This window comes from Molothrus aeneus, chromosome 6 (assembly GCF_037042795.1).
Source record: "Molothrus aeneus isolate 106 chromosome 6, BPBGC_Maene_1.0, whole genome shotgun sequence".
NCBI lineage: Eukaryota > Metazoa > Chordata > Aves > Passeriformes > Icteridae > Molothrus > Molothrus aeneus.
Genome location: NC_089651.1, coordinates 13,895,071 through 13,922,927, shown reverse-complemented (window position 1 = coordinate 13,922,927; position 27,857 = coordinate 13,895,071). Strand labels below are relative to the sequence as shown.

General features: G+C 39.0%; 1 protein-coding gene across 2 annotated transcripts in view; it reads left to right on the top strand.

Moving 5' to 3' along the window:
* The window catches only part of ABCC8 (ATP binding cassette subfamily C member 8), a 73,170-nt gene that overhangs the window by 29,489 nt on the left and 15,824 nt on the right, over nt 1–27,857 (top strand). For both annotated transcript variants that reach the window (XM_066551757.1, XM_066551758.1), the window contains exons 11-28: nt 109–149; nt 448–593; nt 4,745–4,850; nt 5,072–5,182; nt 7,108–7,183; nt 7,278–7,383; nt 11,612–11,647; nt 13,158–13,193; nt 16,502–16,600; nt 17,409–17,493; nt 18,148–18,228; nt 20,241–20,378; nt 22,693–22,818; nt 23,491–23,590; nt 24,176–24,423; nt 24,974–25,134; nt 26,295–26,364; nt 27,003–27,160. In XM_066551757.1, the coding sequence (XP_066407854.1) occupies nt 109–149; nt 448–593; nt 4,745–4,850; nt 5,072–5,182; nt 7,108–7,183; nt 7,278–7,383; nt 11,612–11,647; nt 13,158–13,193; nt 16,502–16,600; nt 17,409–17,493; nt 18,148–18,228; nt 20,241–20,378; nt 22,693–22,818; nt 23,491–23,590; nt 24,176–24,423; nt 24,974–25,134; nt 26,295–26,364; nt 27,003–27,160 (1,924 nt within the window). The remainder of the gene's footprint in view (nt 1–108; nt 150–447; nt 594–4,744; nt 4,851–5,071; nt 5,183–7,107; nt 7,184–7,277; nt 7,384–11,611; nt 11,648–13,157; nt 13,194–16,501; nt 16,601–17,408; nt 17,494–18,147; nt 18,229–20,240; nt 20,379–22,692; nt 22,819–23,490; nt 23,591–24,175; nt 24,424–24,973; nt 25,135–26,294; nt 26,365–27,002; nt 27,161–27,857) is intronic.

The window sequence follows — 27,857 nt, the reverse complement described above, 5'->3', positions numbered from 1 at the left end:
GTAAGAGCATAGAAAACACCATTGTAAAGTAGTGCTAGTAGCATTTTAGTATTTAGCATGTCTGAATGAAAATTGTTCCTAAATGCTCCAATGTGTTTTCCTTCACAGTCTTTATGAATGCAGCAATACCAATTGCAGCTGTGCTCATAGTAAGTATGGACTTTGTAAATAGTGTTAATTATGACTGCATTTCCAAGTATAAGTGATGTGGAACTGGGGAAGGAGGAGAACAGGATGCAAACCTGCTGCACATTTGCAGTTTCTCTAGCAAAGAATGGAAAATGCCCACTTGCTTTCTGGGACCAGAAGCAGCCCAGAGCACGCAGAACTCCTCCAAACTGTTAAGAGATTATGAATTAAGATTCTATAAATGAAATGCTTGTGAAATATGAAGTCTGTTTCCTTCTTTATGGCAAAGCACTGAGGGTGATGTCTGTCTCTTTGTAGACATTTGTTGTCCATGCTCATCTGACAAGAAAGGCTGACTTCTCCCCATCAGTGGCATTTGCCTCCCTCTCCCTGTTTCATATCCTGGTGTCTCCATTGTTCCTGCTCTCAAGTGTGGTTAGATCCACTGTCAAAGCATTAGTAAGGTAAGAACTGTAAAATTAATATCTACCACCTGCCCAGTTTCTGACAATGTGTCCATTGCTCATTTTAAAATTTCAAGTTTAGAAATAGCGTGGTGATTATTTATTTGTAAACTGCTTTCCAACTTTTTTTCCCCTCCAGCAAGCATGTAGAAGGGTAAAAGGGTAAACAGAAGGACATGTGTTTCAGCCTATATCTCTTGGTTTTGCCTGTTGGGGTAGAGTTAGACTGAAACAAGCAAACAAAAAACCTTAAAAATCACTTCTGATAGTCACAGTAAGTTAACAACTAAATGTGTAATCCAGCCTTGATGAAGTTTAACTTTCTGATGAACATGTTAGTTTGAGTAATCAAGAGCTCACCAAATAACAACCAGTAGAATTGCTGTTTCACTGGGGATTTTGAGTATCAACAGACCAGTGTAAAAACCTCCTAATGCTTTTTCATGTGCAGTGCAACTCTACCTGACTGATAGAGGAAACAGACTTTGGGCTTCCTTCTTTATTAGGACAACTTTATGACCTCCAATGAAACTTTCTGACAAGGTTATTTAAGCTATAGGACAGGTATTGGCCACCACCTCTTGCTTAATTGCCTTTGTGTTGCTTTGGAGATGGAAAGGAGACTACAGCACAAGGCTGAGATTGCCTTCAGTGTTTGAAAATTCCCTGACAGTGCAAAGTCACAGCTGTGTCCTCTCTCCTAAGAAGTGTGAAATCTGAGAGCATCAGCAGCTGGCAGGAAATGTTTTGCAGCCACTGTGGTAGTCCCTAGAGCCATGGCAAATTTTCATGCAAAGATTACAGCCAGCAAAGTGCCTGGGAGCCCACACTGACACTGCCTATTGCCAGCAGGCATTTATTTTGGCTTGTCTAAGGATTTCTTTGCAAATGAATTGTGCCTGCTAATGCCACAGGAACAATTTGAGAGTGATTAGTATCAGCCAAGTATTAATTGTTGCTAGCTGGGAGTTCTTCATGGGTTATTCTGCAGATATCTTCTTGTTGGCAGGCTGTTGCCCTGTCATTTGTGGTGTAGACAAGAATCAAGCTCTGTAACAAAGCTGACATCATCCTTGCTGGCTCTCTGTATCACTCAGGTAGTGTTCCAGAGTGCATTGCTCCATAGTGCTGGTAGTGCTGCTCTCTCTAGAGTGCCTCACCCTTCAGAGGAAGCATGTGCCAGATATTTTCAAGCCATACAAAGATATGGTTGCTGAAATACATTAGTAAATGTTAAAAAGCATACAGTTGAGTTTGCACCAGTTGAGCACAGTCAGTTCTGCCATGCCTGTTTGCTTGCTGCAACTGTGTACTACTGTTACACCTTCCTGCTTTTACAGGCAAAGGTGACCTAACTTGGCCAATCTGTATTTCAGCTTTTTTAGGCTGTGATAGTCTAACTGGTTTTAGCATGTGTGCAAAGACAGCTTCTGCTGGAGTGACAGAAAGGGACTAAGTGATGCAGAAGATTACATGCTGGTTTCACTGCTGGATAAAGGACAATAAGAGAGTGTTACTGGCTTAGCTTCCCAGGCACTTCACAAACCCTGCTCTATTAGTGTTGGCTACAGTCTTTGATGCCTGATGCTATCAAGGACAATAATATTGATCAATAACCTTGTCAGTATCTTTAATTGTTACACATTGCCCAATTGCAAAGCATCCCCATGGATGGGCATTGACATACTCAGAACCACTGTGTGACTGACAGATTTAAATCTTCTGTTCCATGGAGGACCCCTGAAAATGTTTCAAGTTACGGGCTTGGGTGTCTGCTTCTGAGAGGGGCAACTGTTCAAAGTCTTTAGGAAGGGGACAAATCTGGTACCTCTTTGTACAGTGGTATTTTGGAGTTTTTTTAATGTGTGGAGTGTTTCTGCCACTGAAAACTAAAACTGAGGAGCCAATTGATGCATTTCTTCAATGTGAGTCTTCAGGGACACAGAGTGCAGTGTACCATTTTCAATCAGGAAAGGTTAAGCAGCAAGAGTGGTATTATGTTTCTTACTGGGTTTAATATCAAACCATCTTCCAGTCAGCTGTGCAAATAACCGTGTTTTGATCAATATGTCCTTTCTGTGGACATATTGATTAAAATAAGTTCCCCTCTGGAGATATTGGAATACTCAAATTGTGCTGTCATCAAGAGCTCTTTAGAGAACGTCCTTTTTCTGTTCTTTAAGAGTTCAGAACAGTCTGGCATCCTAAGTAAGAGCTGTTGCCTCTAACACAAAATTTTCTCACAACTCTGCTGTGTTTCTTCAATAATTGCCTCAAGAGAAGTAATTCCAGAGTTATGCAGACCATTAGGTAGGGGTTTGCAGAGAGTACAGACACCTGGATACACAACTAGAGAATAAAATCAAATTGTTGTATGGCTTAATAGAGACATACTCTTGTTTGGATGTGCATGGTCTGAGTATGTTTGTCTTCTCTTCCTGCCCCTCTAGACCCTGGAGCAGATACATGGGGGACTTCTCTGTCTGTTCCTTCTATCTTCACAGCAGTTTCTCAAATATCAATGTCATTGTCATGCAGATAATATAGGTGCAGCTGCATATCAAATCCATATAGGCAGCATCTAAACCATCATTTGGTCCACTGAAAGACTTTTGAAATTTTCTTTTAAATATTTGGTTCACTGAACAAAAAGGGTAAGATTCCTAGCCCTGTTTTCCAGAGCTTTGTGCAAATAGATATCAATATTTCTAGCAATGGAGCTTCTAATAACTTCCTTTGAGATAAAAGACCTTCCCATTAAGGGATCAAAAATTGATCCTGAATTAATTATTATTCCTCTTGTCACATCCCAAATCGTTTTTCTCCCCCTTTTTGTTGTTTAGATTGTAGTACCTCCTCTAGCTAAATTCCCTCCACTGAATCCACTAAGACATCCACTGATCTCAGTCCCCAGCTGCCACTAGCAATCAGGCAGGTTGACAGAAAAGCTCTAGAACCAGTTCTCTCCTAGAGAGTCCCAGGGTGACTTTGATCTCTGCTTGCAGGGCAAGTGTTAGCTGTGCAGGGAGTCTGCCTCAGGCAGTTCTGCAATGCCTGGATCCAGCAATGTTTTAGCATCAGTGGGGGATCTCATAAGGTTCTTAGAAGAAACTAAGTCTCCTCCTAAAGAAGAAATCCCTGGTAGTGAAATGCAAAATAAATCTTGGCAGGTGAATTCTTATTTTATAAGATTGGCATCCTAACAGATCACCACGTATCACAATGCTTCAGTGGCATTGTTTTTCCTCTTTCTCCCTAGTGAGCCTAAGGCTAAACATTGAAATCAATTTTTTACAGCTCTTATCCATAAATTTATTTTTAGGCCTTCTGGCACTTTATAATTTTGAAGACTTATTTCCAGCTAATTGAGCTCCTTTGATGTTGAGTTCATGATTCAATCCAATTCTTTCACAAATTTCATTTGCTGTTCCTGTGAGTAGATTAAACATACATTTTATAAAGTCAGGTACAGAGATAAAATTAATGCCCTGATCTGTTAAATGTCTTAATAAAGGCACATTATCTCTTAGCTAATTAAATCTTAAAGCAGCTAGTGAAAATTTTATGCCTTCTTCTTTGTTGCTGCTTGTCAGGATTCCTTTTATATCTCATCTGTTGAACACTATTCTGTTGTGGTGTATTCCTTTATCTAGTTACCTTATGCACATCATATTTCACCACAGATGGTTGAATTTGGCTCACAGTGTACAGCTTTTATAAGACTGTTCAGTAGGACTGGCTGGGCCAACTTGATCAGCATAAATGACTAAAATTCTATAAAATTCATAAATGACCAAAACTGGGTCAGTGGTTTCAAAACAAGCCACTGTTTTAGCCCTTCTGTGTCTCACCAAATGCCTGAAAAAACCTTTTTGTGAGATCTCTCTGGTGGTGTCAAAAGAGACACGACTTGAGGAACATCTGCACAAACTGTTAAAATATCACTGTTAATAGGCAACAGGACAGATTTTGAAAGCTTCCTTGAGTAACTTCCCATTGCATGGTTTCATACACCTGTAACCAAACAAGAACAAACTGTGCAGCAGACAGCAGGTGAAGTTCAAGAAGGGATGCTCTGTAATAAACATTGCACTGAACAAAAGTTTTGCTTCCAAGGTTGAGATGTCATTGTGGGTTTTTTTCCCTTTCAGTGTGCAGAAATTGAGTGAATTCCTGTCAAGTGAAGAAATTGGAGAAGAGCATGATAAATCTTCAGAGCTAAGAAGTGCAGATAATCACAGCAAGTACCAAGCAGTGGTGAGCAAAGCTGTCTCATTGCCTGTGAAGTGGCTGCAGTCGTTTCTACCCAGAATAAATTTTTCACTTCTCCATTTCCTACTGATTATTTCTTGCAATTGCAAAACCTCTATTTTAATACCCTGAACTGTATCATTCACACTATGGTTGCTAGAGTTTGGGACGTTTTGCTGATGCTGCCACCAATTAGTGCTTATTTCTGTCTCTCTGATTTTGCACAGCCACTCAAGGTTGTGAACCGCAAGAGGCCTGCCAGGGAGGACTGGAACAATTACAGCTCTCACATGAGAAGACCCATTAACATCACAGAAGCAGATGATTTTTGTGTAAAGGTGATATGAAGGTCACTCTAATAACACTTATATTAGCTCACTAATAGTCACTTTTGTACTCCAATGGCAGTTTCAAGTTCAAGACACAGCATTTGGTGTGAACTGTCAGACACTTGTGCGCTTGTCAGAAATTAACCTCCACCTTTCTTGTATCTGTCTTCCTTTTTAAGAATTAACTACTAATATCTAGGTTGTGATTAGGTGCAATTATTCCTTCAGATTTCACCCAGCCATTTGCTATTTCAAGTGTTTCAGTCATTAGCCCTGTTCTCAGGTCCAAAATTTTTAACTCAGAACAGTCAAGGTTGGAAGGAACCTCAAAAGATCATCTGACCCAACCTTTTATGTATGCCAGACTCTTTCTTCCAGTTCCAGGGTCTGTATAGAATAATAGGATGAAGAAAATCGAAAAGAGTTTTTTCTAAATGTTCCCAAAATAATGTCATCATGGGTCTTCCTATTTTGGAATTCCTAGTAGCCTTTCCCCAGATGAAATTAAAAACTAATTCCCAAAGACCTAACTTGTCTGAAGAAAAAAATTACAATTACTCACTTTGAAGACTGATGCTCTTGATTTGTTGTGGAAATGGCCAGAAGTAATAAAAATCCTGATGGTTGTTATGGTAATGAAGCTGTTTATTTAGGGAGCCTGCTAATACATTTGCATTTCCAGCAAAAGAGGATGAATAATTCAGTTTCGTGGGACTAAGTAGGACAACTGTCCTACTTAGGTAATTAGGTAATGCTTTCAGGTTTTTTTTTATACATGCTGAATTGGTGCAGGATCCTTCTTGAACAGACTTCCAGGAAAATACGAGGAATATTTGAAAGAGGGTTTTGGGGCAGTGTTGGGTCAAAAGACTGCCTGGAGTGCCAACAGTGTCACAAAGGTGAGGCCAGTGCAGTAACCTCTGTAAGGCTTGAACAGAAAGCCAGACCCAGGGATAATTTTTGGCTCCATCTGCTGACACCACTGTCACCAGCAGCCCTGGGTCAGGGAATTTGTGCAGGTGCTGCCTGTCTGCAGCTCATTGCCCAGGAAGGAGCATTAGTTCAGAGAGGATCCTCTGACTGCCTTTGTAATCCAGAGGGAGGAACACCATGCTCGCTTTTGCTCAAGATAGGAGTATCAGCTTTTCTCAAGGGTTTGATAAAAGTGTCCCTTCCACTCTTCTTAGATGCAAAATTGTTATACCTTGCATTGCTGAAAGGCTTTGAAGGCTTTAGTGGCTCTGAAGTAGTGAAAGAAGAGGGTCCTGTATAAATGCAGGCTGTTTAAAGTTGTCTCCCATTCCTTGTTTCTCGTAGTATCCGTTGAAATCTACATTTAAAGTCTGAACAGGCTTTGTTTCCTGGTTTTAGTCTTTTTCAATGAAAGTATTTTTGTATCTAGTAAAACCTAGATTATCTGAGAATCATGTCAGAAATACAAAGGAAAATTCTGTAATGGGCAGCAACATCTAATTTCATGGAAGGTTCTGCAGGTCTGCTTGGAGTTTGGGTGGTGTAATTGCTGTGTGAGCTGCACTGTGTCTCAAGTGACATTCAGGGCTCTGCAGAGAGCAAACTGGGCATGAATGTAATCTAATTGTGTTATAGTCATTTCACTTATTACATGTACCCACCTTACAGACAACAGAACAAGAGAAACACTAAATGGCAACTTTTTTGTCCTTATGAATTCTCAATAATTTTCTAATAGTCTAATGTTTGAGTTCTGTTGTTTGAGTTCAGAGGTTTCTGCCCATCAAAGTACAGTCCTTTACAAAGTCAGTCACTTGAAGATCCATTTCCTGCATTGGGCAAAGGCTATCTCTGTTCCCATGCTCAGTGCAATGAAAAAAGAAGTGTCTCTGATATTGGGAGGGAAAAACTGAACTCTAAATCTGGGTTTCTGTTTATCTTTTCCCTCCATATTGTTATAGATCACAAATGGATTTTTCACTTGGACACCTGAAGGTCCTCCAGCATTGTCCAATATTGATATCCGAATCCCTCAAGGTACAGAATTACATCAGATTAACAGAATAAGATATCTTTCCATAGTTATTTGGTAAATCATAACCTTATATATATACACCTTCCACCCTCACAGGCCAGCTAACAATGATTGTAGGACAGGTGGGCTGTGGTAAGTCATCTCTCTTGCTGGCCATACTTGGTGAGATGCAGAAGATCTCTGGGAACATATCCTGGACCAGGTAGGGGCATTTAATGTAAAATTCTAATTTCATTTAAAAATTCAGCTTGACTAGAGTGATAATGCAGAAAAAGTCCAAAATCTCTCCTGAGAACTTGTGGAGCCAAGGATTTTCTAGATACACAGTCAAGATAAAAACCTTACCCTAAGATCAGAAAGAATCCCCAGCCAGGGTGAAACAAGCTGCCTATTGCATTCATAGGAATGGACAACCATTCTTGGGCATTCTGCTCTCCAGCAACATAACCTGAGTGAAACTGTAACTAATTTGGAATTAGAATTAATGAGCTTGAGGTGTTGTGCAGCTAGAGAATGGTGTTTGCACTTTCAGGCCTGAGCTGGTGTCTTTGCATGGAGCTCTGAAGAGGTTCTGGCTCACTGGGAGCAGTGCCTGGCTCAGATGTGTGCTCCATCCCAGCACCAGGCTAATGCCTGAGAATGTGAAGAGTGTCTTTCAAGTGGCTGTGACCTCAGAGTCATCCCCAGTGCATCCTCCCTGGTCTGACAGGAGTGAGTCAGCCACGTCCTGCCCTCCTTCCCCAAGGGGACACAGCACCTGCACTCTGATAGCCACTTAGAGATTCCACTCATGTCTGACTTGGGTATTGGCCTTGAAGGGAGGGAAAAAATGGTCCTGAACTCCAACAGCTTCTGCTGGGACTTGTTCCCTTGACCCTCAGGCAAGGTGACAGCTGGTAAAATATATTGCAGCTCCTGCATATGGTTTCCAGTAAATTCCTGCCATCTCTAATACACAGTTTGATCAATGTGTGTGAAGATTTTTGGCCTGTTTGTTTCACAGTAGCAGACTTCCTACCCATACAGACCACACTTTGCCCTTTGGGCTATGATTATTTATATAGGTAAAGCTCAACAAATTGCAGAAGTACCTAGAGAAACAATTAATTTTATTTCCAATTGATTGGGAATGAAGGAAAACCAGGCTACCTATAAATCAAATCCACACACTCTGATAGACAGAGGGTCATTCTTATGCAGTGGATTCTGCAGTGATTTTGTGGAAGAGCTCTCTAAATTCCTTGAGTGTTTGCCAAGAGATATGATTTATATCCAGCCTTCATGTGTAAGCCAGTCACACTACTCAGAATTGCACGTGCTTTAATAGCAATAATCTGTGAAAGGAAAGTTGTCTATTTTATAGGTGGGGAAAATGAAACATGAGAAGCTGACCCTTTCAGCTAGTGAGGGAAAGAAGCACAGCAGCCAAAGTTCCAGAATGTGGTGATCTATCCATGAGAATATACTTCCATAAGCAGAAAATCAGACTGTGGTGAGGAGCCATACAGAATCCCTGCAGCCTTATTAGGTGAACTAATTTCATTTCAGCAAGGCTGTAATTTTTTACAGAGGACATAACATGATTAGGAAGTGTAATTTGAATGTCTGATGCTAAACTAAAACAGATGACATGATGTTTCTGATCAGAAACTGTGCTGTTTTTAAATAGCACTTGTTTAGAAGTATGTTCTTCGCAACAGTGGAAAGGTCAGAACTGGTTTTCATGTCTTCTATATGTGCCAAAGTATCACAAGGTGCAATTCAGTTGTTATCACATTTGCTGTGCTATCTGTCAGATATGTAGAAAGGGACTTGTGGCTGAACAATCTGAGCAGTGTAAGTGCTGGCTGCACTGGGGCCGATTAGGTGTTGTCTCATCTTTCAGAGCTGCTGCCATGTGCACTGGTCTATTCAGAGTGATGGATGCAGCCAGTGTGGGCTGCACACTTGTGTTGTAAAGCTATCAGATGAAAGGTCCCTTAATTTGATAAGAAAATACTAATGCCTGACTGAGAACATGCAACCTTATCCCAGGTTCAAGGAGAGTAGTCTTATCAAGTAATCATCAGGGCTGTTAGCCCCAGCTCAGGCCATGAAAAGTGTCACCAAAATCTCTTAAGTTCCTTGTTAGAGCTCTTTCTTTGGGAATGCTTGGCTTCAGTCATTCATGTTACAGAATAGACCTGAATTAGTTCATCCAAATTTCCTTCCCCTTCCCTTCCTCCAAGGTCATAGCTATGAAGATGAAGGATGTATCCTGCTGACATGTCTCTCAGTGCTCAGGAAATCTGGATGCTGTTCCTGGCCCTTTCCTTGATCTAATGGATAACAAGTTATTTCCCCACTCTTTGCCTCCATGCTTTATAAATAAAACAGGACTAGCTGCATATCATTTTTCTTGTTTCTTACAAAAATTCTTTCAAACCCTTAAAAAGTAAAGTAGTTTTTTCCTGGGCTAGCAGGGAGATAATCAGAAGTGAACCATGGCTCATTTGTGATATTTTTGTTGTGTTACAGTGTGTGTCCAGAAGATTCAGCTCAGATTAATGCCTCTTGTCCAAAACAGCCTGAAAGCATGTCAATATAAATATTTTATAATATCTTTAGGGATTTAACAAAAATAGGAGATTCATTATTTACCTTCTGTGCAGGTGGTAAATGGTAATTATTTGACCTGTTATTGAGTAAATAATTGTAGTATATGCTGTACTAATTTCTTCTGGGCAGTATTTCACTTTTAGTAGTCCCAGTTCAAGTCTTGTTGGAGTAAATAATAATATCAGAAAACTGACCGAATGTTGCTCAAACAAATGTTGCTCAAACATAATTACGTAATTTGTTTTAAACAGGACATACATTCTTGCATGTGAATCTTGAGTCCTTATAATGTGAAGGAAGATAGAGATTTAAGGTTGTTAACAGTAGGTTTTCATCTTAGTGTGGAGTTGACTGGTTTAATCTAATTTTAAAAAATTAAAGTTGTTTTTATGCCTACATAGTAAATTGTTTTTTTTAAATACGTGTTTACTGGAGTTTTCAGAAATATCCAAGTATTTAATTTTACTTAAGGAGGGTATCAAAATCTGACGGCTTGAAAATCTCAGTAGGCTCATCTTTGCATCATTAGACAGCTAAAGTACCTTGACAAATTAGATCTAGACCTCATTATCAAACATATGTTACTTTGACATTTCAGCATCCTTAATTGCCAAGAGTATGCAGGAAAAGGGGGAAGGAAGGGATAGGACAAGTGTGGAAAAGTTGGTTGAGAAATTTGTGCTAAAACTCCAAATGGAGAATAATTGTTTTCCTGCTACAGAGCAGAAACAGAGATCAGGGAATTGATTACAATTGGTTCAGGGTCCTTGTGTCCTGCAGAGAAGGGCTGGAAAAGGAATTTTCTATTTCAGCCTATCACCAGTTCCTGTAAAGAATGTGTTTCTAGTTAATGACATGCAACAGGCTTGTGGGTGTTTGGAGACTGGACCACTGAGTTCACATGGTCACTAAGGACCAGTGGAGTGTGAGTTTACTGTGGAAAAGCTTTGTGCAGACCTTTGGAGTAAAGGTACTGGTGGCTGTCTGGTGCTCTCAAATTGTACAGTAATTTGATTTAGATATGGTCATTGCTTATTATGCATAAATTTTATGGAAGTGTCTCAAACCAACTTTTTAATCTGCAGGTATAGTTTTCTGTCCTGGATATTTATAAGCAAATTGTGTTGGCACAAAGTTAATGAGACTGTCCTCTTTAAAGCATCAAAGACTGTTCCTCCTTGATTTTGTTTATATCATTTGACTCACAAATTTTTCACTCTTTTGAATGGAATTGAATTTAACATCAGTAATAAGTATGCCCAGTCATCCTGTCAAAACAACTCTGAACATCTTTGTGAACGTTCAAAAATAGTAAAACCAAAACTGTCTGTCCTTTGGACCTGTGTACATTTACACAAGCACATCACCCCAAGGATAGGGCTGGCATAGGACACAGTATGTGGCAACTGAAGGTGGGGTTTGGGGTTCACAGTAACCCATTATATGCTGTAAAGATGCAGTTACTCTTGTGGAAAAAAAACCCAACAGTATCACAAATTATCATTTGGTTTTCTCAGAAAATGAACTTTTTATAATGGAACACCATTCTTGTCACAGCAGGACTTCTCAGTTCTGCTAGCACCTTCAGGACAGGGTGGAGGTGATTTTATTTGAGTCAAATTAATGTTTATAAGGTAAAAAAGGGTCACCAAATCTTTTTGCCTGATGAAATCAAGTCAGTTTGTGTAGAAGGAACAGATGCTGCGCTGCAGCCCTGTGATAAGCAATGTTTGCAGCCTGTGCACTAAGTGGAATTTAATAGTTTTTCTTTCTGGGGCAGATTGCTTGTGCTCACTTAAGTAAACAATCTTTGCTTTCTATTTGTGATGCAGCTGCACTTCTGACAGTGAGACGGGGGAAGATTTCAGGTATGGTATTATATGCCATTATTGGCTTTCCTGCTGAATTGATTGCAGTAGAAAAAACCAAAGGTTTCTAAAATCTTAAGATATAGAGTCAGAATTCTGAAAATCAGTGAAATTTTAACTGCATTATCTCAGGATACAATTTGTGAAAGCACTTGTGCAAATTATGAAAATAAGAGTTGGATTTCTGTTATGAAAGCATTGCCATTTGGAGATTTTGAAAATTCTATCCTGATATGTCTTTGAAAATCTTTCTCTAAAGAACTGAACCAGATTATGTTGCACTTTGAAAAATGGTATTAAGTATTTAAAGGTCTCATTTATTAAAACAAATTCTCCTCATTACCCTTCTCTTCATTTTTTCACATCCTGTCATAAGTTTGTTTTCCCACCTACCATTCTTCAGGCACATGCAGGGAAGTGTGGAGAGTAAGAGATTAGTCCATCTGTTGGCACAGAAATTATTTTTACCTGATTAACATAGCTCAGCTTGGATTTTTTGAATACTTACCAAATCAACTAAGAACAAAGCTTTCTGACTTTGGGGCACAAACCTCCAGAATGGTAAACCTTGTAGAAGTGATGATCCTGTTCCTGCTGGACTCAGTGAGAACTTAGTTGTTGAAATCAGCAGTGTCATATGGCCTCCCTTACATTGACTTAGGCTAAATCCTGTGGCTTTTACTGACCAGAATATTTTCTTGGTTCTGTGATTCTCCAGCTATTCCCCTGCCTTTTCTTTAGATTTGCCAGAGAGAATTCTTCTCTCCCATGTACTTTATTTCTCAGACTTGTTGCCTGGTTGTCAGGCTGAGTCCTGCAAAACTGCTGCTCCCATCTGTGTGTAGTATAAGAGGAACATTCATGTACCTCATGTCTAAGCCTCATGGTAAAGGATACTTTGAAATCTTACAGTCCTTTCTGTGTTCAGAGACTGACGTTTCTGGGCTAAGCTGAAGGGAAACCGTTTGAAGCCATTAAGAGACAAGAGAAGTATGGTCAGAATTAGTCTCATGTTTGAAACTGTTATGGAAATGGATGGAGAAGAGTTAGATAACATCCACAACAGTATGGCAAGAGTATTAAAAAGTAGGAAAGAAAATTAGACTGGATGAAAAAATTACCTACCTTATCATATGTTCTGGGAATCCTGCTTGGTTAAGTGCTGTAATATCTTTGGTGCTTTTGTTGCACTAACATCCTGTGGAACATTTTTGGTGTTCTCAGAAGAGAATTTTGGGTCAAAGTCTTTTGAGGTCTTGAGCATTTACTCACAGGTATTGAAGCCTTTCTACGAAGTTGTTTAGCACTTCTCCAAACTGAAGCTTTAACTCTACCCTTTTTAGGTCAATATCACGTAGCACAGAATTTTAGCATAAAAAGAGCTTTATTTCTGTTATGCAGTCATTTTGCTGTATTTTTAATTATAGCATAGTTATACTAATTTGTGGTGTTATTTGCACTGTCTGAATTTTTTTTTTTAAAAAAAAACCCTTGTGTTTGTTTTCTACAGCCCAGAGAAAGAATCTCCTGTTGACATGGAAGTCAGGTACAACATTTTAAAAATTAATGGGAAGCCCCAGAGGTTCTGTTCCAAGCTCAGCCATTCTGTGACTTGGTGAACATTATTCAGCAGTCTCTGCACTTAATGAGTTGAATATTCTTCCTTAAAGACAAACAGGATGTCTCTGTATGCAGCTAGTGCAAGATCTAAACCAAAAAACAAACAGGTGACCCTTGAAGTTTAATAACAGCAGAAAGATTTCTTCTGGAACGCTCAGGACTGGCAATACCAGATGCTCCAATATTTCCATCAAGCTGAAAATACAAGAAGCATATTTTTTGCATGTGCAGTTATAATGCAGAACAGTACACGTTTCTCTCATATCTGAAGAACATTTGGATTTGAGTTGACTGGTAGTAGAAGTTAATGAATTGTGCAAAATAATCAAAACAAAACTGTAGTCAGCAATCCCAAAACACGCAGGAAAGACTTTGCAATATATTATTTCCTCCATCATCATAATCCTAACTCCATTGCATTTTAAGTGCATCTATTTGCTTTTAAAAATTGCCAACATCTCAGATTTGCTAGGTTTATTAAGGCACTGAGATTCATATATGAGTGTCCCTTAACTATTTGGGTTTGATCTTGAAGATCTACCGCACCTCCTGTACTTAACAAAATGAAATGTGAAAGTAGAGATAGATTAATAAGTTTAAGCAAACGGTCTTCACAACAAAATGACTGAAAGAGTAAGGGTGAAGGGACCACAGGGGTCATCTGCTCTAACCTCCCTACTCAAGCAGGGCCATCCCAGAGCACATGGCACAGGATTGTGTCCAGATGGTTCTTGACTATCTCCACTGAGGGAGACTCCACACCTTCTCTGGACAATCTGTTCCAGTGCTCAGCCACCCATACTGTAAAGAAGTGAATGTTGTTCCTTTTCACAGTGTTGTTTCTGATTAATTAACCTGATTCATAATTAGTAAACCAGCTTGATTCTATATTAGACATAGTTCATAGTCTCCAGGGAGCTCAGTGAAGGTTTTCCCTATTTACTGCAAGGCTGAATTTTTCTGTCTGCACCTCTGTGATAATTAAGAGGCTATGGTTAGTCTGTTGTGTTATCAGAGGGGAAACAAACACACTCCATTGCTGAAACACGTGGTTATTTATGCAGTCTGGGGACAGGAAGCAATCACTTCCACCCACAGAATGATGCCTTGAAGGCCTGTGTCTCCTAAACCATTGGTTTGCATTCAGTCCTAAAACTGTGAAACCTTATGGATATTCAAGGCAGACTTTCAGAGCAAGTCTTGCATACTCCATTGCAGAATATTTTGTTCTCTGGATTCTCAGCCATGTGTTTCTCACAGTTTCAGTAAAAATTGTTTGATTCTCTTTACTGTATGCAGCACTGTGGACATGCAATAGATCTATTATATGTGAAAAAGAAGCTTTCAAGCACTTGCAGACTTTTTGTTTATGTCAAAATATGATCAGTTCTGATATGCCATCCTAGTGTCAGTTTGCAATCGGGATTAATTTAGAGGAATTTACTAAATCCTCAGTCCATAATCAGTTTTGGCAAGCTCGTTGCCTGTTGCCAAGTTCCTTGCAGTAATGAATTCTCACTGATGTCCTAAAAGCAGAATGTAATCCAAATGTGAGTGATATTCCCAGACACTGTGCTGGTTCTCAGCATGGAGTGCATCACACTGGCAGGACCCATATCTTCACTCAACCAAAGAACACTCTGTGCAAAAGTTGTAAATGCTTTCCTCACAAATTTGCTGATATTTTTTCAAAAAGTAAATTAGCAGTAACTTTTTGATCACATTGAGAATTAAGAGCTACAAAGTCACAGTTTCAAGCAATGAAAAGGAGGGGAAGGGAATACATCTTCATCTTGGAATGCTCAGAGCATTTTTTTCTCAATTATTAGGATGAAAATTTCATACAAACTGAAAAAGTCCTGCTTTCTTGAGGCAGACCTGAATGCTCTTTGAATTAGATTTTGGGGCTGAAGGCTGGACTGCCTAGGGTCTATTTTCTGTCTTTTTTTTTTCCTTTTGTTTAGCTATTTATGATTCATTTTCCAGTAAAGAAAATGTATAAAGCATAATGAAATTCTAGTGAACCATCATAAATTTCAACTTGGAAGCATGTTAGCAGAATAGTGGAATTGTGTGTTCTTTCAGGTCATCAACAAAAATTGGATTGTATCTTGGTTTCTAAACAAGCTTGGTAAAAGCATGAAAAAATATGAGCAGGGCAAGTGACCTTAACTTATAAAGAGAAATAAAATGTACTTTGTCAAGTCATGGTTTAAGGTGCTTTCAGGTCCAACTAGAAATAAGTTGCCATAGTGGCTGTCTAGCAGACAAAGGCCACATTTGGGTGAGAGGTCCTATCTTTTTATTGGATTAGCTGATAGAGCTAGGAAGAAAACAAATATGCTCTTAGGCATATGATCCCTCTATCTACATTTTCTGTAGAAAGGATGATATGCCAATGAGTTTTCCAAAAGTATCAGTTGCTCTGATAAAAGATGTTGCCTTTCTCCCAGCTCTGCCTTACTTAATGCACCACAGCAAAAGCACAAATTCTCTAGCAGGCAGAACTTTCCTTTAATAATAATAATAATAATAATAATTTAATCCTTTCTGTTAAGTAATATATGCAGAGTGAGTAAGATCCTGTTGACTGTACCTCGTAAATTGTCCCTTCTGATGATACATTATGAGGGCCATTTTACTGGGGGAAATTTAGCAAATATTTTTTTGTCTGTGTTCTCTTTTCTTGCCTTTATAGGCATAGAAATGACTGACTAATTTACTTTCTAACTCTAGTTCTCTTCTAAGAATGGGGGGGGAAATGGCACAGGGAATTGCCTTTGTGCATGTTTGGATTGTGTGGATCTTTTTCAAACACTTTATCTTGCTAGGATGTCCCTCCTGAAATGTCCTGCCTAACTAGTGATCTGCTACACATTTAGTTTTTTATTAATCTATCTAAACAGAGCTGGGATTCAGTCTTTGGTAACTTTCCTCCTGCCATCCACTCTGCTCAAGAGACAGCTTTATTGAGCTGGACTCTCCAAATCCCACCTCACAGTAGGAGAAGAGGGAGCAAAGTGAAATTCAGTTGGGTAAACAGTTCCAGTATTCTGTCGGAGATTTATAATCTTATGTATTTCCATGGATGGAAAAGCTATTGATTGTCCTAAAGAAAGAAAGGAAAGTCTTTTTAAAGACTAATTACTAGTTTCTTCATTTACAAGGAAATGGTTTCCAAAAGCAGCAATTTCACTGGTTTGCTGGGAACTCTTGTGTTTGTTTTTTTCCCAGGAAAAGAGGTGCAGTAGCTTATGCATCCCAGAAGCCTTGGCTGCTCAATGCCACAGTGGAAGAGAATATCACATTTGAAAGCTCTTTTAACAAGCAGAGGTAACTGGTTTCAGCACTGTTGTGTTTTACTCCCCTTTTCCGTAAATACTGGGGCCGTGTGGGTCACACATGGGGCCTCATCTCTCTGTAGGAGCAAACCTCCTGCACCTGCCTGTACATGCCAACCTCCCCCTTTGAGCACGCTTTTCCTGAGTGACACAGGGGACAGGGTTGGTCTCACTTGAACTCAGGTGTACAAATGTTTCCATTTCCAAGGACTGTGTTTGTTTAGCATGCAGTGTTCTCTCATGTGATTGACTAGTTTGCCTCTCCTGGAAGGACATCACCTGTTTGGGAGTGGGAATATCATTTGTAAAGAATTAGTGGGCTGCCTTTTTATTCAGTATAAACGCCCACCAGACATTGTAAAATACTTAGAAATCTGTTGCTGGTATTCCATTCCCCACCCTTAAAAGAAGTGGTTGATTATGCATTTGCATCCTACACTCATTTTTTTCTGTTGTCCTTGGCTATTGAAACAAGAAACAAAGGCCCTGGGTGTGAAAACCAACTGCTAAAAATAGCAATATACCTTGAAAGAAGTTATGTTTGTTTTTCCTAGGTTTAACTATTTAACGTTTTTATTTGGGAAGCTAACATAAGATTTCAGCTCAGCTTTTTCTAAGCTGAAATATTACTTACTTGCCTGTGATTGAAAGAGATCCCATTAGAACAATTAGTGTCCAACAAATATGTTTTCCACTGTGTGATTTTTTTCCAGCTGGTTAATTTTTGTTCCTCTGCAGGTAGGAAATGTGCTTCTCCAGCAGTATCTGTGTGGATTTTGTTGCCTTTTTTGTTTCCGCAGGTACAAAGCAGTAATTGATGCTTGTTCCCTCCAGCCTGATATTGACATTCTGCCTCACGGAGACCAAACCCAGATTGGAGAGAGGGTCAGTAAACAGCTACAGACTTCTATTTTTGGTTTCAATATATAGAGGGAGGTTTATTATTTTGTTGGTTCTTAAAATCTTACAGGTTATTTGGCAACAAAGGTAATCTTTTAGTTAAGTGTATGTTTGGGTCATTAGTCTGAAAGCTCATTGCTCAGTGAACATGGAAACACTGTCATTTATGTGAGGTGCAATGATTTAAATGTGTTGCTATCAGAATGTTTGACTATTCTGCAGCTGCTATTGCAGATATCCTGACTTAACAGGATATTTTTTGGTATCTTCAGAAGTAACAGAAAAAAACATAATACATAGATATATTTTTAGAGCTGTTTCATTACAGAAGGGCAGGTGTTTATTCAATAGCTTTATCATATCAGGGAAGATTAGGAAATGAGGAGAATGGAAACAGAAGTCACAGATTTGTAAACAATTTACTCTAGCATATACTGGCACTGGTACAATCAAAAGTACCCCAAAAATGCCCCCTAAAACACCACAAGGATACATTACGGGCCCACACATTGGAAAAAATTCTCATGTTTCCCTGCCCAGAAAAGTCTTCTGTGGATAATGCAATCAGAATAAGGAATATGAATATTCAGTTGATGTTTTCTTTAACTGTCTGATTGTTTCTCTCCTGCTTATCTCCAGGGTATTAATCTGTCTGGAGGGCAGCGCCAGCGGATCAGCGTGGCACGAGCACTTTACCAGCAGACAAATGTTGTGTTTCTGGTGAGCAGTGCCCTTCTGTTTATGCTCCATGCAGAAGAAGGAGCTGCTTTTTCATTTAGAGTATTTCATGGGTCACATGCTGAACATTATGTTTCACTGAGCTGAGCCAAATGTGCACTGTGTGTTTTATATCTCTTGTCAGCTAGCCTGCAGGTAGGAAGTATTTTGTAAATGCTGCAGACAGACAGGTATTGCACATTGAAATGCTGATGCTTATCCTCTCAGTGTGTTAAAAGTTCAATTTGACCCTTGCTTTTATTTTTGGGTCTTAGAAATGTAATAATTTCAACTGTATTCATGAAATTCCTAAGCTGTCTCAGGCCTAAAATTCATGTTACCTCATGTCTGGGGTGTTTCCTTTCTGCAACAAACTAAGCTGCTTTTGCACCCTGAACTGCCTGTTGTATATCCTGTCCCAGCTTCAGCTATGGAAAGAGAGTGACACCTTCACAGGTGGGAAAACAGATGCATCCTACACACTCACTTGTAGTGAGCTTGCTGGCTTTTCAATTTAGGACTCTTCCTTCTTGAGCTCAGTTTTCTAGAAGGCTTGAATCCAGCTGTTATGACAGTGAGACATAAATCATGTAGGATTAGAAAAGCTGTGCGCATTAGATGTCATCCCTAAAAGAAAGGGAGACTATTTAGACATTTCCCTGTAGTTAAGCTGATCAATCTGTGCTTTCTTCATCTGTAGGACATTTCCAGGCAAAGATCAGAGTGCAGGAAAGTAGGGAACAGTTGGGTCAGGTGCTGCAAATCAGCTGATCCACTATTGGTCTGTAACTTGGTTTTGCCCTTTTTGTCCTTCTGTGAAGGACACTCAATAAACTCCTAATAGCAGCAGGTTCTCTTATGGTTTGGCAATGGAAAAATGCCTACAAATAAACTTTATTTCCAGTATTAATATTTAGAAAATAATCAAGAATCCTATATGTTAGTATTGGCAAACACTCAGTTCTTTTAAGGCTGGTTTTGTAAAGAAATACCTGTGAAACTTCACTCTCCCAAGTACAAATGTCATGTGGCTGATGTTTGGGTGTGTACCAGGTCAGAAGAGTGCAGCAGCAGAGCTCACAACATCCTCACTCAGTGAGCACAGTGCACACACACAGTTTTGAGAGAAAATTCTGGATCATGAAGTTACTGTGTTTCAAAAGCACTTCCTAGGTGCTTTATGTTGTGATGCTCTGGTTTATTAGAATCTAAGTGGCCATATTTATCTTACTGCTAATTTCAGATATTTTTGATTTCTAATGAAGCCTGGGTTTAGTGCAATATTATGGTGTGAAATAGTAATACTAAGTAAATCCTACAGCCAGTATCACTATTGCAAGCAGAAATATCAAATCAAATCACAAGATTTGTGGTTCCATATAAATAAGATTAGGTAGACAAGTTTTCCAAAAGATGGTACAGATTAATTTATGCCTAAATGAATTGCATATAATTGATTGATTCAATAAGATAATGTAAGTCTCAAATCAAACATCTGAGCTGAGTCAGCAAAATGATCAATATTGCTTCTTTTGTGATTTTTTTTGTGATTCTTTGTTAATAGAGTATTGATTTATGGAAAAAAACAAACAAAAAACCAACAACTGAAGGCAGTGGATTTCAAGGGAAACAGAAATATGCTCATTGTCCCTATCCCTGGAGCAGTAATCCAATATTTGCCGCAGACCCACTCTGGGACATTTTCTGGAGCCTGACAGAAGCCATGCTCTCCAGCTGTGTGGGCCATGAACTCATCTGGAGAGAGGAGCAGGTCCCAGAAAACCCCACAGAATTGTAGAATTGACACAGCTGGTGTTACTCAGTGCTCTCTGCAAAAACACAGTTCAAGTTTTGGTGTTCTGTAAATTAAGAAAACTGTTCCTCACAATTTTGATCTGATGGCCTCTTTGCGTGTCTCTGTTGATCTACCTGGCTTTACTGGTATTAAAACCTGTCAGTTTCCTTGGATCCTGCAAGTTCTGGCTCCAAAAGCTGACCCCTTATCCTCATGACAGGATGATCCTTTTTCTGCCCTGGATATCCACCTGAGTGACCATCTCATGCAAGAGGGGATCCTGAAGATGCTGCGGGAGGACAAGCGGACGGTTGTGCTGGTGACTCACAAGCTGCAGTACTTGCCCCACGCTGACTGGGTAAGGAGCCTCAGCTTTTCTGTGGAGGAAAAAACATGGCAGGAACATGTCTTGCTGCAAGCAGTGCTTTCACTTCATCTCTCCACCAAGTAATAGTTCAGTGAGAAGATATGTAATAAAGATCTTTTGAAAATCAGCCAGTTAGGGGTGCCATAATTTTGAGATTCCCATCTTGGAACACCTAAATAGGTTGGAGTTTCATAGGGCTGCTGCTTAATACTCTTATGAAAGCAGGTAACATTTAAAATATATTGAATATCCCAAAACATTATTTATATTGAAAAATTTTGGCTAATTTTTTTGATCTCAAAACAGTGAAATATTTGAGTAACACCTTTGCCTCTGTGCAAAGGTTCATTTATGCAAGGTGGGTATTGAGAGGTGTGGAAATATAAGGAAAAAACCCAGTGTTTCCCTATGGTAAGTACTAGTATATTAAGAACATCTTCACCCTTTGTGTGTGGGCAAGATGTTAAGAAATCTGTAGTATTTGATTGTTAGGTTTCTTTTTTATATCTTCTACTTTAAAGGGAGGAAAAATGGAGGTATGCTTTCTATACCAGTTTTTAATTGGAAATGTCAAAGATGAAGAGGGAATTTTTAGGGGTTTGGATTCTTTCTTTTTTAATTCATTGGTTCCCCTTGGCCTTGCACTTACTCCTGCAGTTTTCCAGCCTCTCAGGCCTCCTGGCCCATGGTGATTGATGACTGCAGTTATACCTCCCAGCAGGACTTCTCTCTTTCGCATCTTGCACAGGCTATAGCAGCAGTTTCCTGGTCTCAAGAAATAATCATATTGCAGCTGCTTCCTGAGCTTCATGCTGGCTTGGTATAAAGTTGCAGATAGACATTCATCTTGTTCTGATCAGGTGTTTGGTGGGCAGCTATTGTTATTTATGATCTCTGCTGTGACCTTGTCCCTCAGTTGTTTGTTTACCTTTAGAGTTACCACTGTTCTCAACACAGTCCTGGATTTCAAATTAGTGTCACTTGAGATACAGGAATTTTCTGCCTTCTTCCCCTCCCTATGAGGTCCATCTTAACTTCTTCTTTTTTATTGTTATATATCTGCAATTTTTTTAAAGGCTATGGCTGTTCATCAGTGTAATTGTTTTAATTTTCTTTGTGAATAAAAGACCTATTTCTAGATGTTGGTGTTTTAGGAGATGTACAAAAATTGCTTTATTTTTATTGTCTTCTAAATGTGTGATTTTTTAATGAAATATACTGTTTCAAACAGTAGCACAGGAAGGATTTGCATAAACTTTATTAAAAAAATATTAAAAAATAATTCAGGTTTTTCCCTAAGTGTTTCATTAATCCTAAGCAATTCTTACCCAATGGAATGAAGAGGGAATATTTATTTTATTAAGAAATTTTAAGTAAAAGTATAGTTTGAAATGTATGTCATGGTTCTCCTAAATCTTTTCAACAAAACCCTCAGAAGAATTCAAGGTCCAGCCCAGTTGCAGGTTTCCTGAATAAATTGATCACAAAAATATCCTTGTTTTCTTTATTTTTACCTTCTCTCTGGTGCAAATTCATAGCAATAATTGAAAGTAAATTCTTAGCAATAAATGAAATAGTTTATTTCCCCACTCCCTGCCTGTGGAAATTTCTGAGTTTCCAGGGAGAGAGAAAAATAAGTAGTGCATTAACTGTTTTGTAGTGATGGGGGTTAGCAATCTGCATGCCTCATTTTCCAATTGTTCCTGTCAGACCCAGAGTGGTGGTAGTTCCATTGTGTGTAATGTAGTTACACTGACACAAACTGGAAACTGCTCCCTGCAGACTTTGTCTTGCATAGATATTTTTCTTTTCCAAACTGTGCCCACTATTTTATGCTTTTAAAGCTTTAGGGATTCAAATTGCCTAGCTCTTCCTTATCAGTCCATGGTATCAGAGAAGGAGCCAGCCTGCTCATATCTAATTGCCTGAATGAGGGCAAAACCTCCTGCACTCAATGTCTTGCTAAAAGCTTTTTCCTTTTAGGAGGTAAGAGAGCTCTAAAATCTTATCTTGCTAATGACTTGTATTTAGGAAGAGATCTGCTGACAGGGATCCCATTCCTCGTTCTTAAAAGCAGCCTTTGCTGGAAACATGGAGTGCAGGAAGTTTCTGAGTTTTCAGCATCTTGAATGAAGGGGATGGAGCCAAGAGATAATGCCACTGTCTTTTTAGAAGACAGACTTGTTTGTGGAAATATGATTTATTTAAGAAAAGGGAAAATCCTGTCAAAGCACAGACACATATCTGTAAAATAAATCGACATACCTGGCTATTTATCTCAGCGCTTGTGTTTCTGACTTTTCAGATAATTGCGATGAAAGATGGTAACATCCAGAGAGAAGGAACACTCAAGGACATTCAGAAATCAGAGACTGAGCTCTTTGAACACTGGAAGACATTAATGAATCGACAAGACCAAGAGCTGGAGAAGGTTTTTGATGGGCAGGGCAATCAATATGTGCAAGAAAATGTTGTCCTTTTTTTTTGCCTTAGTTTGAAAGGTTTAACAAGAATTGACATACTGCGTGCAATGTCTAGCTTAATATGAATGAGTATTGGTGTTACCATTATTATTTGTTTCAAGATAAAGTCCTTCATCTGGACATGTCATATTTCCTTGGTACTGTTCTAATCCATTCTTGATAGGAAGCCCTATCAAAATATTGTCACCTAAGGAATATAAATATGGCCATTTTAGGAAAAGCTTTGCTAATATTGACAGTTGGTTTTATAGACATGCCTGAATTTATTCATTGCCTTGGGTGGAAGCTTTGCAGATTTGGCTCTATCAAGTTCCCTAAATGATGAAGATATTTTGCCTTTCATACTTATAACACAAGAAGAATGAGTTATTAATGTTAGATCTTATTAATTCAGGATAACTTTCCAAGTTAAGATTCCAGAAGGGCTGGGATTGACAACCTGAAATGAATGTTAGATATTTAATTTATGTCCTTTGGTTTTATACAGAGGAAGAAAATCAATCACTTACAGCTGCCTGCTGTGAGATTCCCACTACTGTTTTTCACTGAGTTTTATCACAAGTATCAATTTTGTTGTATTAATTCTCTGGTTAAAAACACATGAGCTGTGCCTTTTTCAGGAAACAACTATTGAGGAAAACCCTGTTTTGGAAAGAACAAACCTCCGGAGGACGATGTATTCCCGGGAAGCATTGCTGAAAGATGATGAAGAGGATGAAGGTAAAGGGCACCCTTTGAGCCCACTGCCAGTACATGACTGTTTCACTGTTAAATGATATTAGAATGAATTAACACCATTCAAACTGGCAGGAGATCAAAACATTTTTCATGTGAGTTGTGATTTATAGGAGTGCTTGTTTCCATTGCTTTGTCCTCTGGACCAGAGTGATTGCAAGCATTCACAAGTCATCTCTTCCTCCAGACTTTTGAGGCAAATATGATTTAATAATGAATGGAGAATAATATTAAACAATATGCTGAGTGAACTTCACTTGTCAATAGCTAAACATATTTGCTTAAGGTTTTACAAAGGAAAAAGATTGCAATTGATTTTTATCCAGCCAGTGCTTTCACAATGCAAAAATGTCGTTGAAGAAATTGATCACCAAGCGCTGAGGGTTTTTGCATCTTTCTAGTATGCATTGCTATTTAGTTTAGCAGGTTAATACATGCAGTTCTGAGCAGGTGCTTTGACCTTAAAGCCACCCTTTATCTTGGATGGGAAGACCTGGTTTGTAGCTACCACTTGCCAGTCCCTTGGAGATGTATGTCAGCTTGGCTGTCCTTTTTTCTTGCACCTTGCAGAAGAAGTAACAGAGAGTGATGACGAAGACAACCTGTCTTCAGTGCTGCATCAGAGAGCCAAGATGCCCTGGAGAGCCTGTGGCAAGTACCTGAGTGCAGCAGGGATCCTCCTGCTGCCCCTGCTGCTCCTGTCCCAGCTGCTGAAGCACACGGTCATGGTGGCCATTGATTACTGCCTGGCGCTCTGGACCGAGCATGCCATTTCTATCAAGATAGAGCCCGAGACAAAAAACTGCTCCCAGTGCATGGTAGGCATCGCCTTCTTCACCTTCCTCTTATGATTTTCTCCTGCTGTCAACCTCTGCTCCAAGATCTGTATGCAATGTACTATTTTTCTATAAAAGAACCATTCCAGGGTATTTTGAAGCTCAGTACATTTTTGCACAGACGGTGCAGTAAAATGAAGTTAAGTTTGGTGTGTTCTCCTTTTGCTAGATTTATTGTATATTGATATATAGTGTATTGACATATTGTATTTTTAAAGCTGGGTTTCTAAAGTAATTTTGATATCAGGGTTCTTTTTTGTTTTCCCTGCACTCTTGCATTCTCCCAGCAACCTGGGCTTTTTATGGTGTTCCTTGAATTTAAACTTCTGATTTATCACTTATTTCCATGCAATCATTTCCCTCTCCAAAGGATAATAAATTATGCTTTAAGATGAGTGAAAATCATGGACAGTTTATTTTAGGGAGCAAAAAGGTTATACTCTCACATTTTTTCACTTTTGTGCTTCTGTGTTTACAATAATATTTTAAATGTAATTTAAAGTGAATATTTGTGTTGCTCTTTGTTTCTTAGGAATTTGACCATTCTCAATATTCAAAAGTTTTCAGCATCCTTTGCTGCCTTGGCATCGTATTATGTCTTGTCACATCAATAGCAGTGGAGTGGACTGGCTTGAAAGTCACCAAAAAGCTACACTCTTCTTTACTAAATAAAATTATTTTGGCTCCAATGAGGTATTTCTTTGATTGTAATAGAAGTTTTATTATAGTAATTTTGTCTTCTTTACTTCAAGACAGTCTCCTAAGTGCAATTTTTACTAAGAAATGATTGTCATCGCAATTTTTTTTAGATATCAGTGAAAAATGACCAGGTGTCAAGTTTCTGAGTAGTTTTTGAAAATGGTACCCAGGCTTCTTGAGTTCCTAGACACAAGTCAAATGCCTCTCCTGTCTGACTGTGACTTCAGAGATTTACTTCCTTGCATGTTTAATTTCTCTTGGCAGTTTTTAATTAGGGAGAAAATACAATTATTGATCAATACGTGGTACAGATAATTCATAGTATGCTTCCTCATCTTAATCACTGGAAATATTTACTGTCAGGCAGTGATTGTGCAAGTCTAGGAAAGGTAATGAGCTTAGACAAGTGTCATTAGAGGCATCATTAGAGTATACTGGGATGTACTTTGTTCCAGCAGAAGCCTTAGTTGTCCTGCGTAAGTTTTTTTTCCTGTGCATGAAAGGAAAGATGAAGCTTGATTCAAACCTGCAGCTCTAGGAAAAAAACTTCTTATTTTTAAGCTAACTATATTTGACCCAAAGAACATGGAAAAATCACTTACATGAAAAACCTCAGACTTATTTTTAGATTTTTTTTTCCAGGATAGACTTCAGGTTCCACATGAGTTATGGTACAGCTAATAGTTGCAGAACAATAATATAGTGCATTTTCCATATCCAAATGTCTTTTAATATATTATTCCAACAGTAGTTGTTTTTGTTACAATTTTCTGTTCCCAGAAAGATACAAGGCTTTTCAATTTAACTTCTTTTGAATTTTTCCTGAATTGAAGTGGCTTCAAATTAAAGTCTGAAAGGATTTTTTTCAAGTGTAATCATGTGATGTCCATGGCTTAGGCAGTAGAGGGAGCTGAGGACATGCTTGCAGTCATAGGGTTCCAGGTGGTTGTAGGTTCATGCTTGTGGTTGTAAATTCAAGACATTTCCATTTAATTGGAAAGCCATAGGTTCTGAGCAAAATGAGAAATTTTACTACACCTGTCAATTTATTTGCTTGTTTCTGTGATATAGTTACTAACTTAGATAAGACAAAATAACATTAATCAGTTCTAATATCAGTATTGTAAACTTTGCCATTCCTTGCACCATTTTAGGTTTTTTGAAACAACTCCTCTGGGAAGTATATTGAACAGATTCTCAGCTGATTGCAATACCATTGACCAGGTACTGCTTAAATATTTTCGAGCTCTCAAGTTGAAAAAGTGGGGTTTCATTTTTTACTGACTTATCCAGGTGAAGCTCATGGATGAGCTATAATTTTGACTGTATCAGTTTGCATCATGATTTTCTCAGTTCTGAATGAGTCCCTCATCTTACATGCACATTGAAAAAAGATTTATTTTGCTAAGATGTCCTGTATAGAAAAGGGAAGCAAAATAAGATCAATAGTGATATCCCTAAATTAAAGAGTATCTACTTTTTTTCTAAGTGAGTAAACACATTCATTTGTGGAAATTAAATGAGAAAAAAGCAAATGCTATTGCCCAGAATAGAAATGACTGAAATTCAAATTACTATTACTTACCCCAGACTGCACTGCCAGGATTTATGCAGTTGCTAAAATCATCTACTGCATCCCATCTGTAATCCTCTGACATGAGGATTGTGCTCCACAATGCAGATGTGAAGCAGCCTCACAGAAATCCTTTCAGATACCTCCAAAACCCATTGGTAAATTCAAGAGCAGGCCTGTATGCTTAAAATACACAGGGAACAAAACTTTTGAGGAAGCAAGAGAAAGGAAAAGGAAGTAGTGTTTTAAGCTTGGCATGTTCTGGAATGCTTTTTTCTTCTCTGCACAGCACATCCCAGCTACCCTGGAGTGCTTGAGCCGCTCCACCTTGCTGTGTGTGTCTGCCCTTGCAGTGATCTCCTACGTCACACCCATGTTCCTCATCGCCCTGGTGCCCCTGGCCATCATGTGCTACTTCATCCAGAAGTATTTCCGAGTCGCCTCCCGGTAAGGGCGCCACCCGCTCCATCCTGGCACTGGGGACAGTTCCTGCAGTGCAGGGGAGCTTCACGCTCACATTTGGTCCTGTCAAGGCCGTGGCACTGGCTGCAAGTGGGACAAAGCCAGTGCAATGGCAATGTGTCATCTTACAAGTGCCTTTGTCGGCAGCTCTTCGAGCAGAACTTGTGTGATGAAGCAGACTCTGCATGATCAAAGGTTTTTGGAGTTCACAGGACACAAAAAAACCCCAACTGGATTCTGTCCTCCCCCAAGGGCTAATGTGGACAGGGAAACTGAAATCTGCCTGTGCAGGTGAAAGTGGAGATATGCAGCCTTTCCTTGACTTAACAGAATGCAGCATCACCATGGTGGTACTGCTAGCCATTAAGGATCCAGTGTGCATGAGCCTCCTCTCCTGTTCTGGGTGCCTTCTTGTTTTTAAAAATATGAAAATTTTAATTGTATCTGAGACCTTACTCCTCCTAAGATGATAGTTTCCCTCTTGTGAAATATTTGCAGCAGTGCAAAAATATGCATATCCCCTCATATATGCACAGATTGAGAGGGAGTCTGCAAGCAATTTACTTCCTGCTGGAAGAAACTGAGACTAAACAGATTTCACTTACACGTGCTTTTACTGATATGAGGACTAAATATGACATTGAGAAATGCAACTTAATAATGAGTACAGACTCCCATTTAC